Below are 13,543 nucleotides of genomic sequence, written 5' to 3' on the forward strand. Positions count from 1 at the left end.
TGGGAGGCAGAGGCAGGTGGATCTCTGTGAGTTCAAGACCAGCCTGGTCTACATACCAAGTTCCAGGCCAGCTGGGGTACAGGGAGACCCTGTCTCAAAAAGACCAAAAAAAAAAGAATGAGAGCTCTGATTTTTCTGTAGCTGTTAAATTTCCTGTATTATGAAGCCTGGCCTTAAATTACAGCAGTATGAAAAGCAGGTTTGTCTATATGGACTCCCTCATTATATATATGAAATATAGAATTTAGTAGAGAAGTCGTCAGTGGTTAAGTATTCTTTACAGAAAGTAGAGGAAGTACTATTTAGAGAAGAAGTTCAGAGTTTTTTTTTCCTTTGCTAGCTTATATGTAGCTTAAGCTGGCCTTTTAGCTCACTATGTAGATAGAAGTATAAACTTTACCTTCTGATCCTACTGCCTTTACCTCCTCCCAAGTGTTGGGATTACAGTCATGCATCACCATTACCTGGCTTATGTAGTGTTTGGAATTAAACCCGGGGCTTTACATGCTCTATGTAGATAGAAGTATAAACTTTACCTTCTGATCCTACTGCCTTTACCTCCTCCCAAGTGTTGGGATTACAGTCATGCATCACCATTACCTGGCTTATGTAGTGTTTGGAATTAAACCCGGGGCTTTACATGCTTGGCAAATACTCTACTAACAGATTCCCAGCCCCACTTAAAACTGTTTCAAGGGTTGGCATGATGGCTCAGTCAGTAGATTTCCCACACAAGCCTGGTAACCTGAGTTTCATCCGGGAACCCATCCATACAAAGGTAGAGAGAGAGGACCAACTCCACAAAGTTGTCCTCTGACCTTGTGCACACAACAATAAAAATAAAAATAATAAACGTTTCAAGACTTCAAACTAAAATTGCTCTTTGTGCAAATCTGTGCTTTTGTCTCACCCTACTCCAGTGACTTGGAGCTATAGTAATACTGGGCTAATTCATCTACTGTTAGCTCTCTCCTCCTGTGCTTTCCACCTGGATATGGAAGCTGGGCATGGTAGCACATGTAAGGCATGTGTAATCCCAGCACTTGGGAGGTAGAGGTAGGTAGATCCCTGTGAGGTAGATGCCAACCTGGTCTACATAGCAAGATCCAGGCCAGCTGGGGCTACAGGGAGACCCTGTTTCAAAAGACTGACTGACTGACTGACTGACTGAATGAATGAATGAATGAATGAATGGGCTACATGAGACCTGTGTCAAACAGGAATAACAAAACCAGCCAACCAACCAAACAAAAATCCCAGCTACAAAGAGCTGAATGTGATGATGTAGACTTGTAAGCCTAGCCCCTGGGGAGCCTGAAGTAGAAGACTGTGTGAGTGGTAGTGGTAGTAGGGTTAGTATATGAATATGAATTGATTCTCAGACGATGAATGGAGTGTCTCATTAGCAATATGCAGGAGGACGTCAAGTTGCCAATCAGGATACAATGTGAAGCCCTTAGGTGGGTGAGAATGGAGTTTCAGAAAGAGGAAGAATTGCTGTTCCCAGGTAGTGAACCAAGTCATCTTACTTAAAAGTCAGAAATGACGAAGGATACTGAATTTAATCATTAGGAAAACTTGGTAAAGTTCAAGAATATAATTTTTATAAAGCAGGGGGGCAGAGTGAATAAATGAATGCCAAGAAATAGGAAGCTTAGCAAATGATAGAATGTGACAGGGTAAGCCAGGTCACAGGGCAGAACCAGTGAAGGGTTTTTAAGCAGAAAGCAGCAGAATCCATTTATTGTCCCCTCTTACACTTGTTTTCCAATTTACTATATGCTGAGCACTGTTCCAGGTGTTACTACATGTAGTAATTCATTCAGTCTTCCAAACCTATGGAGTTTTTGCTATTATTTCTATCTTAAAAATGAAGAAACTGAGGTGATGAAATGTTGACTTACCAAAAGTCACATGATTATGTGACCAGCTGATGGCACAGCTGGAATTGAAGCCCAGGCTGGCTCCTTCAGTCTGTGCTTTGGTTTGCCATGCTGTTCTGCCACTCACTATTTATTTGTTTTTATGAGACAGGGTCTCCCTGTAGCCCCAGCTGGTCTGGAACTCAGGCTGGCCTGTGCTCTCTCACAGAGATCCACCTGCTTCTACCTCCCAAGTGCTGGGATTAAAGGTTTGTGCTACCATGCCTGGCTTCACTGTTCCCTTACAAATCCTGTTTAGAAAAGTAGTTTGTTACTTGAACCTGGAAATTACTGGTTCTAAAATATTGGACATTTTACATGGATTCAGTTACTATAATATAATCACTCTTGAATAATTCATGATAATATCAATATTATTCCTTTTAGGTTGTGCATTATGTGTGACTCTTCCAATGAGTTTATTAAACTTTTTTAGGTAAGTATTTTTATAGCTGTGAAAAAAAAAAGGGACTCTAGTAATTGTTATTATACTTAACTGAATTTAAGGATCAGTTTACCTTTGAAATCTGAACATTTTGAAGAAGTTTGAAACCTGTGTTTTGAATCTTGAGAATAAGATAATTTAGTTATCTGTGCTGGCTGGTGTCATCAACACAGCCATAGTACAGAACTGCTAGTTTTTTCGTTAAGGTTTTAGGTTCAATAGTCATTTTTCACTTTTGTGAATGAATCTACCTATAAGGAAGGAGTATTTTCTCTTTTAAAATTTATTTATTTTATGTATATGAGTGTTTTGCTTGCATGTGTGTAAGTACATCTGTGTAGTGCAAAGCCCACGGATGTCAGAAGAGGGTGTTGGATCCCCCTGGATCTGGAGTTACAGAAAGTTGTTAGCCACCATGTGAATGCTGGGAATCTTTGCAAGAGCAGCCAGTGCTCCTAACCGCTGAGCCATCTCTCCATTTCCAGGAATATTTTCTTGTTGAATGCTGATATTCTTTCCACTTAATCCTTTAGCTGTCAGGTTTGTCATACAGAATCTTTTTTTTTTTTTAATTTTTTTTGAGACAGGATCTGCCCTTAGCTCCACCTGGCTTGGAACTCTCTATGTAGACCAGGCTGGCTTTGAACTGAGAGAGGTCTGTCTGCCTCTGCCTCCCAAGTGCTGGAATTAAGGTTGTGCACCTCCATACCTGGCAGAGGTCATACAGAATCTTATCCGTATCAAGCCAATCTCTCTATATTCTTCTCTGTTGCTCCTGGTGGTCATTTATACAAGTATAGCTCCAGCTGGCTTGGAACTCTCTATGTAGACCAGGCTGGCTTTGAACTGAGAGAGGTCTGTCTGCCTCTGCCTCCCAAGTGCTGGAATTAAGGTTGTGCACCTCCATACCTGGCAGAGGTCATACAGAATCTTATCCGTATCAAGCCAATCTCTCTATATTCTTCTCTGTTGCTCCTGGTGGTCATTTATACAAGTATTAAATTTAAGCCAGGGCTGGTGGTGCATACTTGTAATTCCAACACTCAGGAGACTGAGGCTGACCAAAGCCAACCTGGGCTACATAATGTACTCAGCTAGGGGTACATAGCAAGAGCTGTTTCAAATAAATAAATAGCCAGGCATGGTGGCGCACGCCTTTAATCCCAGCACTCGGGAGGCAAAGGGAGGCGGATCTTCTGTGAGTTCAAGGCCAGCCTGGTCTACATAGTGAGTTCCAGGACAGCTGGGGCTACAGGGAGACCCTGTCTCAAAAAGACAAAAATCCCCCCCAAAAAACCAAAAAAACAACCAAATAAATAAATAATAGCATTTTAAGTTTGAAAGCCATACTAATCATTTGAGTCATTTCCTCCTCTTAAAGATGAGGCTTTGATTGAGCCACATACTGTCCAGATTAATGTGATTGGCCAATAACAGAACCCAGATTAGAATTTGGAGCTCTATTCAGCTGAACTGGATTTACTTCAGTGTGCTTAGAAACACCAAGGTATGATACTGGCAGTCTCACTCCAGTGTCTTTGAGTGAAAATGTATCTACTGTAAGTTCTATATCACTTCCTTCAAAGTAGCACCTGCTTTAAAGGGAGGAACCCTGCTGTTACTTTATGTTCATGTTTGATTCTCTACTAGAATATCTTGTAGAACAAAGAATAAGTTATAACCATTTTTCCATTCTTTTTTTTTTTTTTTTGGTTTTTTTGAGACAGGGTCTCCCTGTAGCCCCAGCTGGCCTGGAACTCACTATGTAGACCAGGTTAGCCTTGATCTCACAGAGATCCTCCTGCCTCTGCCTCTGCTGGGATTAAAGGTGTGCACCACCATGCCTGCCATCTTTCCATTCTTAACACTGTGGTTGATCATTTGGTTTAAAGTAAAAGAAAAGGGGGCCTGGGTCAGAAGACTTCAGTCAGAATCCTGTCCCTGGTAGCAATTATATAAATATAGAGCCTTTCATCCTAACTTAACCCTATCTTTAAAATGGAGTTAATAATGTTGGTTCTATGGGCTGGAGAGATGGCTCAGCGGGTAAGAACACTGGTTGTTCTTGCAGAAGACCCAGGTTCGAATCCCAGCACCCACATGGCAGCTAACAACTGTCTGTAACTCCAGTCCCAGGGGATCTGACAGCCTCTTCTGACCTCTGCGGGCATCGCACGACATGGGTGGTGCACTTACCTACATGTAGGCAATACACACATACACATAAAATAATAATAATAATGTTGGTTCTAACCACGCCATAGGATTGTGAATAAAAATTAAGAATAAATGTGAAATTAATTTGGGAATGATATGTTTTATATACAATAATGTTGTTTGTGTTGATTTTTTTTCAGAAGTTATAAAAACAACACTTTGAAACACAATTCAGCCTATGAAGTTTTGGTTCCCTTCTTTTCTCCATGTTTGCTCTTCATTTTGTCTACAGTGTGGATTCTCCGGTCACCTTCAGATATTTTAGAGAAACATCCTAGAGTGTTCTACTTCATGGTTGGCACAGCTTTTGCCAACATCACAGTAAGACTTTTTCATTTAAAAATTGTAATGTGAGCTAGAGTCAAGATGGCTCAAGGTTAAGAGCACTGGCTTTTCTCCAGAGGATCTAGCTTTGGATCCCAGCACCCATGTGATGGCTAACAACCATCTGTAATGCAGTTCCACGGGATCCAATGCCCTCTTCTGACCCCAACTGGCATTGTATACATGTGGTGTACACTTATATACATGCAGGCAGAATACCCATACATAAAAAATTAAAATCATAATATATAAGCCAGAAATTGTGGCTCATATCTGCAATTTCAGTACTTGGGAGATGGCAGCAGGAGCCAGGAGTTCGAGGACAACCTGGGCTACATAGAAAACAAAAGAATCAAAGCTACTTTGACAGCTGTTCGATCATCTTTATGGCAAAATACCTAACAAAAGCAATTTAAGGAGGGCTTTTTAAGCCTCTAGTCTAAGCAGGGATTTAGGGATACAGTTTGTCATGGCAGAGAAGGCCTGGTGTGAGGTGAGGCAGCTGGTCACATTATATCTGCAGTCAGGAAGCAGAGAGAACAGAAGCTAGTGCTCAGCTCACCTCGTTCTTTTTATTCAGTCCAGGACTGCAGTGCATGAAGTGCTGCCCACATCCAGGGCATTTAAACCTCTAGAAATGACTTCACAGACATGCCCAGGGGTGTGTTTCCAAGTTGATTCTGTATCCAGTAAAGTTACAGTGACATTAAGCAGCATTACAGCATCCTTACTGAATTGTCTGGAGTCTCCTCTGATGCACACTACCAAGATCTGTGGCTTTAGGGTTGGGGTAGAGTCCAGCTGGGCCAGAGCAACTGAGAATTACTAAAGATAATGTTCTTGAATGCTTTTTATTTTTTAGATATATTATTTTTATTTTATGCGAGTGTATTGCCTACATGTATGTAAGTGTACCTGTGTCATGCAGTGCCTGCAGAGGTCAGAAGAGGGTGTCAGATTTCCTGGAAATGGAGTTATGAACAGTTGTTAGCTGCTCTGTGGGTGCTGGGAATCGAACCTGGGTCCTCTCAGCTGGTGCTGTTAGCCACTGAGCCAGCTCTCCAGCCCTCGAATGCTTTTTAAAAATGCCAATGACTGCTAAAAAAGTGCTTTGCTATTTAATCTCCTGCCCTCTCTCCCTCTTTCCTCTCTCTTTCTCCTCCAAGTGTCAGCTAATCGTTTGTCAAATGAGCAGCACTCGGTGCCCAACTTTGAATTGGTTGCTGCTCCCTCTCTTCTTGGTTGTCATAGCAGTGAACTTAGGAGTAGCTTCTCATCTTGAGAGTGTTCTCCTTTGCACATTGACAGCTGCCTTCACCCTGGCCCACATCCATTACGGAGTACGAGTGGTGAGTAATCGAGAGCAGCACTGGCTCCCTTTGTTTCTTGTAAGCACTAGAAAGGAGGCAGTGGAAAATTCTAGTTTAATAACTCAGAATTGCAGGGGAGGTGTCAATGCCTAGATGTGTAATTTCACATGCTGTTTTTCTAATGATTTTGTTATAGTAACTACAAATGGTTTTAAGTCTGAATGATTATGGGAAACTAGTTGTTATTTTAAATGGTTTTATATATATGTAAAGCATTTTCTTGTTGACCAGAACTGAAAACTTATCTGTACTTTTAATTACTTGTTTTCTTTATCCTAGGATATTTTTATTGCATGTTAACTTAATTGGGAAAGAAACTAACATTGGTTTATAGTACTTCCCTCTCCCACCCAGTCCTGTGAGAAATGTAGTACGGCAGGCTAGCATCTTAGACCAGAAGAAGGCTTTCACATTATTTCAGGCTTTACCTCATGAGCCTTTATCAGCAAGTAATGAGGAAATATAGAAGAAAATGTTTTTAAGAAATACTTTGTCGCCAGGTGTGGTGGCGCACGCCTTTAATCCCAGCACTCAGGAGGCAGAGGCAGGCGGATCTCTATGAGTTCAAGGCCAGCCTGGTCTACATAGTGAGTTCAAGGCCGGCTGGGGCTACAGGGAGACCCTGTCTCAAAAAGACCAAAAAAAAAAAGGCTTTGTTGGACATGGTGAACCATCCCTATAATCCTAGCATTAAGGACACAAGGAGTCTGGAAGACCATTAGACTGAGGTCTGCATGCAATACTGTCTCAGAAAGCAAAACAAAAATAAACAAGTGTTTAGCAAACCTAGTGTTCTCTTCAAAAATAAGATTAGTTTAAGGATAAATGACAACTGCAATGATGTCAGAACCATGTGTTTTTGTTTCCTCCCACTTTCGTATCTTTTTTCTAATTATTGTGCATTCTTTAGCACCATTCCATAATTATAAATTTTAATCACTACCCAGTATTCCACCAAAGAAATTACTAATAATTACCCAATTTGCAACTTACCAGTTACAGCCTATTTTTTAAAAAATATTTTATTATTTATTATTTTTATGTGTATGCATGTATTGCCTGCTTGTAGGTAAGTGCACTCGTGTCGTGCAGTGCCACGGAGGACAGAAGAGGCTGTCAGATCCCCTAGAACTGGAGTTATGGACAGTTGTTAGCTGCCATGTGGGTGCTGGGATTTGAACCTGGGTCTTCTGCAAGAACAACCAGTGTTCTTAACCACTGAGCCATCTCTTCAGCCCCTACAGCCTATTTATTTTAAGAACTTAATGATTTAATTTTCATAATGTTGGTAGGAACAAACTGAAATATTTATTTATTATTTATTTATTTATTTATTTATATTTTATGTGTATGAGTGTATTGCTGCATGTATGTAAGTGTACTGTTGTACAATGCCTATGGAGGCCAGAAGAGCACATCAGATCCTCTGGAACTGGAGTTACAGACAGTTGTTAGCCACCATGTGGGTGCTGGGAACCAAACCCAGGTCCTCTGCAAGAGTAGCCAGTGCTCTTAACTGTTGAGCCATCGCTCCAACCCCCAAACTGAAATAATTTTTTCTCCCATTTGTGTTACATTGAGAGGATAATTTTGTAGGAATGGAGTGGTACAAAAGATTATTCACATTTAATGGCTTTAGCTTCTGTTTCCTATGCTCTTTTAAAAAATATCTTTTTATTTTATGTGTATGTGCTTTGCCAACATGTGTATAAATGTATCATATGTGTATAATGCCTGCTGAAGCCAGAGGAGGGCATTAGATCCCCTATAACTAGAGTTAGGGATGGTTGTTAGCTGCCACGTGGGTGCTAGGAACTGAACCTGTCTTCTGCAAAAGCAGCCAGTACTGTTAACCACTAAGTCATCCCTCCAGCCCTACCCTCTGTCTCCCCCTTTTTAAAGGTGGAGTCTCACTGGCTGGCCAGGAACTCACTATGTAGAACTGAACCTGTCTTCTGCAAAAGCAGCCAGTACTGTTAACCACTAAGTCATCCCTCCAGCCCCACCCTCTGTCTCCCCCTTTTTTAAGATGGAGTCTCCTGGCTGGCCAGGAACTCACTATGTAGACCAGACTGACCTCAAACTCAAATCTGCTTGCCTCTACCTCTCCGGTGTTGGGCTTAAAGGTGTGTGCTGTCATGCCTAGCTCCTGTACTTGTTTTGAAAGGAATCCTGCTTTGAATTAGTTTACACAAAATGTTTTTACTTCCTTATTATTGTACACATTTTTAAAAATGTGGGGACAAGCCAGGTGTGGTGGCGCACGCCTGTAGTCCCAGCACTCAGGAGGCAGAGGCAGGTGGACGTCTGTGAGTTCAAGGCCAGCCTGGTCTACATAGTGAGTTCCAGGACAGCTGGGGCTACAGGGAGACCCTGCTTCAAAAAGACCAAAAAAAAAGTGGGGACAATTCTGAGAAATCTGATGAATTGTGATGTACGATATTATCACTTGGCAGTAGCTTACCAAGCTGTAGCCATGTAGCTTCCTAAGTGTAACTTTTCCTTCTTTCTCTTTGTAAGCATGCGTTCTCTAAGAATTTGGGCTCTTCTGTCTCCACAGCCCTCTTCCCCTCCATGTGGTTGCTTGTCCACTATGTCTCTATCCTTCATGCCTGCTCAAATGTCTTCTCGCCTTCTCCCCTCCATTCTCCTATTTCAGGCAGCTGCTGAGATTTATAGCTTGCCTGCCCTGAGTTTTTCTTTTAAACTAATAAAATTGTCCTCAAGTTTTAAAAAAGATACAATCATTTTCTTCTCTCTCTCTCTCTCTCTCTCTCTCTCTCTCTCTCTCTCTCTCTCTCTCTCAGATTTATTTGGGGCTGGAGAGATGGCTCTGGAGGTAAGAACACTGCTCATGCAGAAGACTCAGTTTTGGTTCCCAGCACCCATATAGCAGCTAATAACCATCTGTAACTCTAGTTCCAGGATATCTGACATCCTCTTCTGGCCTCTGTGGGGCATTGCACACGTTGTGCACTTCACGCAGGCAATATACTCACATATAAAATAAAAATAAACAAAATCGCAAAGTGATTTCTTTTATGTATAAGTGTTGAATGCCTGCATGTATGTATGTGCCATGCCTGGTGACCATGGCGGCCAGAAGACAATGCTGGATCCCCTTGAGCTGAAGTTATAGATGGTGAGTTGCCATGTGGGTGCTGGGAATCGAACCTCAGTCCTCTCCATGAGTAGCAAGTGCTCTTAACCACTAAGCCATCTCTTCAGCCCCTTGATTTTATTTTTACAGATTTATTATTGTTTGCTTTCTGTCAGCATGCTTGGGCATTATCTTGCTTTTTCATTGATCATATGCATGACCTAGAACACTGTTGCTAGGATCTTGTAATTAAAAAAAATACATATAGTTCTTTAGAAGCATATCTTTAGAAAATCATAAATATGCCAAACCAAAACATATTCTTCTCTAAGTTACAAAGGTAATACAAAGTTCATTCCTAAAAATCTGGAGAATAGGGCCAGTGAGATGATTCTGTGCCTAAGAGGCCTTTTGCTACTTGAGCCTGGTGACCTGAGTTCAATCCCTGGAACCCATATAATGGTGGAAGAGAATGGCCTCCAGAGTTGTCCTTTGTCCTCCACACACACCACACAGCACAAGCGCACCCACACATAGACATATCTCTCTCTCTCTCTCTCTCTCTCTCTCTCTCACTCTCACACACACACACACACAGACCCAATACTAACGATAAAAGTGAAATTTTATGGGGCCAGTGAGTTGACTTCTTGCTGCCAAGTCTGACCACCTGAGTTCATTTGCTGGAACCTGCATGGTGAAAGGAGAGAACCAACTCCTGCAGATTGTCCTCTGACTTCTATATGCATACTGTGGCATATGTATGGCTTTTCTTCCCACAGAATAAATAAATAAATGTAAAAAAGTCAAGTTTGAGGCCAGGCATAGTGGCTCATACCTTTAATTCTAGCCAAGGCAGGTAGATTTCTGAGTTGGAGGCCAGCCTGGTCTACAAAGTGAATTCCAGACTAGCCAGGGCTACATAGTGAGACCCTACCTCAAAAAACATCAACAAAAAGGTTTTAAATTAAATACGAATTTAAAAAAATTTCTAGAAAAGAACAAAGTAGCCAGACATGGTGGCATAAGCCTTTAATCCCTGCAGAGCAGGTAGATCTCAGAAGTTTAAGACCAGCTTGATCTATAAGAGCATTCCAGGCCAGCAAAGGCAGCATATTGAGACCCTGTCTCAAAAAAAAAAGGAAGGAAGGAAGGAATGAGCTGGCTGAAATTCTAAGAGCATCTTTCTTGTTGTCTTTCTGCTCTTTGACCATTTCTGACCAAAAGATAAAACTTGTTAGGCCACATTGACTTGAACTGCTAAAATATCAATGGTAAGTATTAAATAATTGACACCTAATGGCATATATGCTCCTATCTCTTGTCAGGGAGACACTAACCAATATAGCCTTCAAATTCACAGGTGTGTTCTTTTACCATTCCATCAGGACTAGAAAGGTTTGCCTAGCAATGTTTTAAGTAGCTAAATATTAGCTGGGTGTGGTGGTGCATGCCTTTAATCCCAGCACAGAGGCAGAGGCAGATGGATCTCTGTGAGTTCCAGGGCAGCTGGGGCTACATGGAGACTTGAGGCGCAAAAAATAAAAAAAAAAAAAAAAAAAAATTCTAAATATTAACTCTATTAGTGTAATAATTTCTTTTACTAGATATTGTAGGTCAGGTCATCCTATTTTTTTTTCCAGTAGATTTGAATATGTATTGGCCTAGTCTAGAAGGCCTTAGGTAGAATAGATTTTGGAGGTAGGGGAGGTAGGCAGACCCAGGTTCAAGTCCTAACTATGAGGGCAGGTCTAACACTCCTGTTTACCGAGCAAGCTAGCCCATTAGCTATTCTATTTCAGTAGAACCTTTCTTATTTCTGATGATTTTTACTGTGTTGGTAAATTGTTGTCTGCAGAGGGCAAATTCTGGGCACTTTTTTTTTCTTTTTTTTAAAACATTGTGTGTACTTTTAAAGAAAAATCAGGTATGTGTTTGTCACTGTCTTGTATTCTGGTTTTCCTAGGTGAAGCAGCTGAGCAGCCATTTTCAGATTTACCCTTTTTCATTGAGAAAACCAAACTCAGATTGACTAGGAATGGAAGAAAAGAATATTGGCCTGTAATCTTCAGAAAGTACTGTAAATAGATGCTTGTAAATATTTCATCCATCACCATTGAACTAAAGTGATCTGCTTGACAGACATGGGGTTATCAGTGTGTATGGTACTTGGACCACAGGAATGAAACATGATCTGAACTTGTGGAATTTTGGATTTTCTAACTCCCAACTTACTTTATTTTTTTATAAAACGTGACATTTTGATTAAGCACGGTATACATTAAACCAGCTAAATGTTCCTGGCTTCGTGAGCCTATAATGTTCTGACTCATACAGAATTAAAGATGATTTGTTTTTATTTTTAAATCCCCAGATTGATTCAGGAACACAAATAGCATTCAGATAACCATAATATGTCTTAATATTTGGTATTTTATAATAGGTCTTTAGCTGTGGAAATGATCAACAGCCTGAATTTAAAATAGAGAAGAGGTTAAAACAAAACAAAACAAAAAACCAAGTCACTATCAGCCAGAGATGCCAGTGACTCTGAAACAGTATTCAGTTGCCAAATTCTGGTTTCTCTTTCCTATGGAAATGTCTTTTGTCCTCACCTGCTAGGAGAGATTATTTAGTGTCCCGACTCTTTATTAGGGGCTAAATCATGATAAATGGGCTGATTTTCTTTTAGTGAGAAATATTCTATTGTTACTAGCAAATGGGTTGTAGTTCTAGCTCACCCACTGACTTGGTTCATTGTTTAATTGTGGCATTTCCTCCCTTGGCTGTGGTTGCTGTATCTGATGCCTATGATTTTTAAGAATATATATGGCAGTTCTGATCTTGTGGGATTACTTGTGAGGATGCAGATAAAGCACCATGGGAGAGGAAAGTTAAATTGGAGTTAGGAATCTCAGAACTTCAAACTGAAATTAGTTTTCTGACACAGTCTGTCTACCTGTCTTTCCTTGCTTTCTCTCTCACTCTCCTTTTTGGGGGTGAGATGCTGTGGTTTTAATTCTCATACAGGATAAATCAGAGAGACATTCTCTATTCCCAACTTGCCCACCTCCCTATTTGAAGAAAACTTTTGATACATATGCTTTACTGAGTATTTACTTCCTTATATAACTCAACATAATTTTGAGATTTGCTGACAACATTAAAATCCTTTTAACTGTATTATGGTTGTTGTGTAAATCACATCTTTTCATGAATGTAGGCATTTTCTTTCTTTTTGATTTTTGTCTTCATTTAGTTTGGTGGTGGTGAAATTTACTTGCTGAATTGATTTTCCACTGAATGAAGTTTGTGCTTGAATGAAGAGTGTATCTTAAACCCTTTTTTTTTTTTGGACAGGTTGCACTTGGATTAAATAGGCACCACTTGTGTTGATAATGTAATTAAATTCTTAACTGTTATTTATCTATAAATGTGACCATAGTGAAATATTGTAGTGCATTTTTTTGTTGAATTTCTGTCTACTGCTTTGTAAAAAAAACAAACAAAACAAAATCTAATCATTGTCATCCAGGTTGTTGGAAATGAGTCAAGGAGCTAGCTCATGGCTTATACTTGGTTCTAAAAATTGTAAAGGCTTAGGTGTGTTTGAACTTTTAAGACAAAATGAAAATGAAAACATGAAAAATTGGTGTGGGAAAATGAATAGTGATTTATGTTTGTTAGATAAATAAATTGCCATCATGAAGGTTTAATAATGAGCCAATTAAGTGAAGATAACTTCTTTGTTTATACATTGTGTTGCTCTGCAAAACTGAACTGGAAACCGTTAACTCAGCATGCGGCAGAAAAGAATCTGGTTTTAAGGTTTTTTGATTAATCATTTTACTGTTTTCTTGACTCTGTACACAAGAATATTAATTTGTATAAAAGAAAAGAACTGATAAATATTTATAAAATAACAAATTTGGATCACAGGCTTTCTTCACCTTCTGCAGTATAGTAAAAAGAATATGTATACACACATACACCCTTTAATTCTGACATTAGTACATTAGTTAAGGTTACAGGTCATGTTCTATAATTTTGGGGATTTATTTTTTTCCAAAAATGGTGTTTTTCCTCTTTCTGTTACATCAAGTGTATTTGAAAAGAGGTTTTGTGCCTCTTTTGAATATGTCTCTGGTGGTAAAGAATTATAAAC

The 13,543-nt window shown here is 40.0% G+C and overlaps 1 protein-coding gene across 1 annotated transcript in view; it reads left to right on the forward strand.

The window, feature by feature from the left end:
* The window catches only part of Selenoi (selenoprotein I), a 75,806-nt gene extending 62,706 nt beyond the window's left edge, over positions 1 to 13,100 (forward strand). The window contains exons 7-10 of the mRNA XM_008834999.3: positions 2,310 to 2,358; positions 4,725 to 4,905; positions 6,075 to 6,257; positions 11,345 to 13,100. Of these exons, the coding sequence (XP_008833221.2) occupies positions 2,310 to 2,358; positions 4,725 to 4,905; positions 6,075 to 6,257; positions 11,345 to 11,443 (512 nt within the window). The 3' untranslated portion in view covers positions 11,444 to 13,100. The remainder of the gene's footprint in view (positions 1 to 2,309; positions 2,359 to 4,724; positions 4,906 to 6,074; positions 6,258 to 11,344) is intronic.
* Positions 13,101 to 13,543: the final 443 nt, after the last annotated feature.

The sequence above is a fragment of the Nannospalax galili genome, unplaced genomic scaffold (genome assembly GCF_000622305.1).
Source record: "Nannospalax galili isolate Female #2095 unplaced genomic scaffold, S.galili_v1.0 scaffold517, whole genome shotgun sequence".
NCBI classification, from domain to species: domain Eukaryota; kingdom Metazoa; phylum Chordata; class Mammalia; order Rodentia; family Spalacidae; genus Nannospalax; species Nannospalax galili.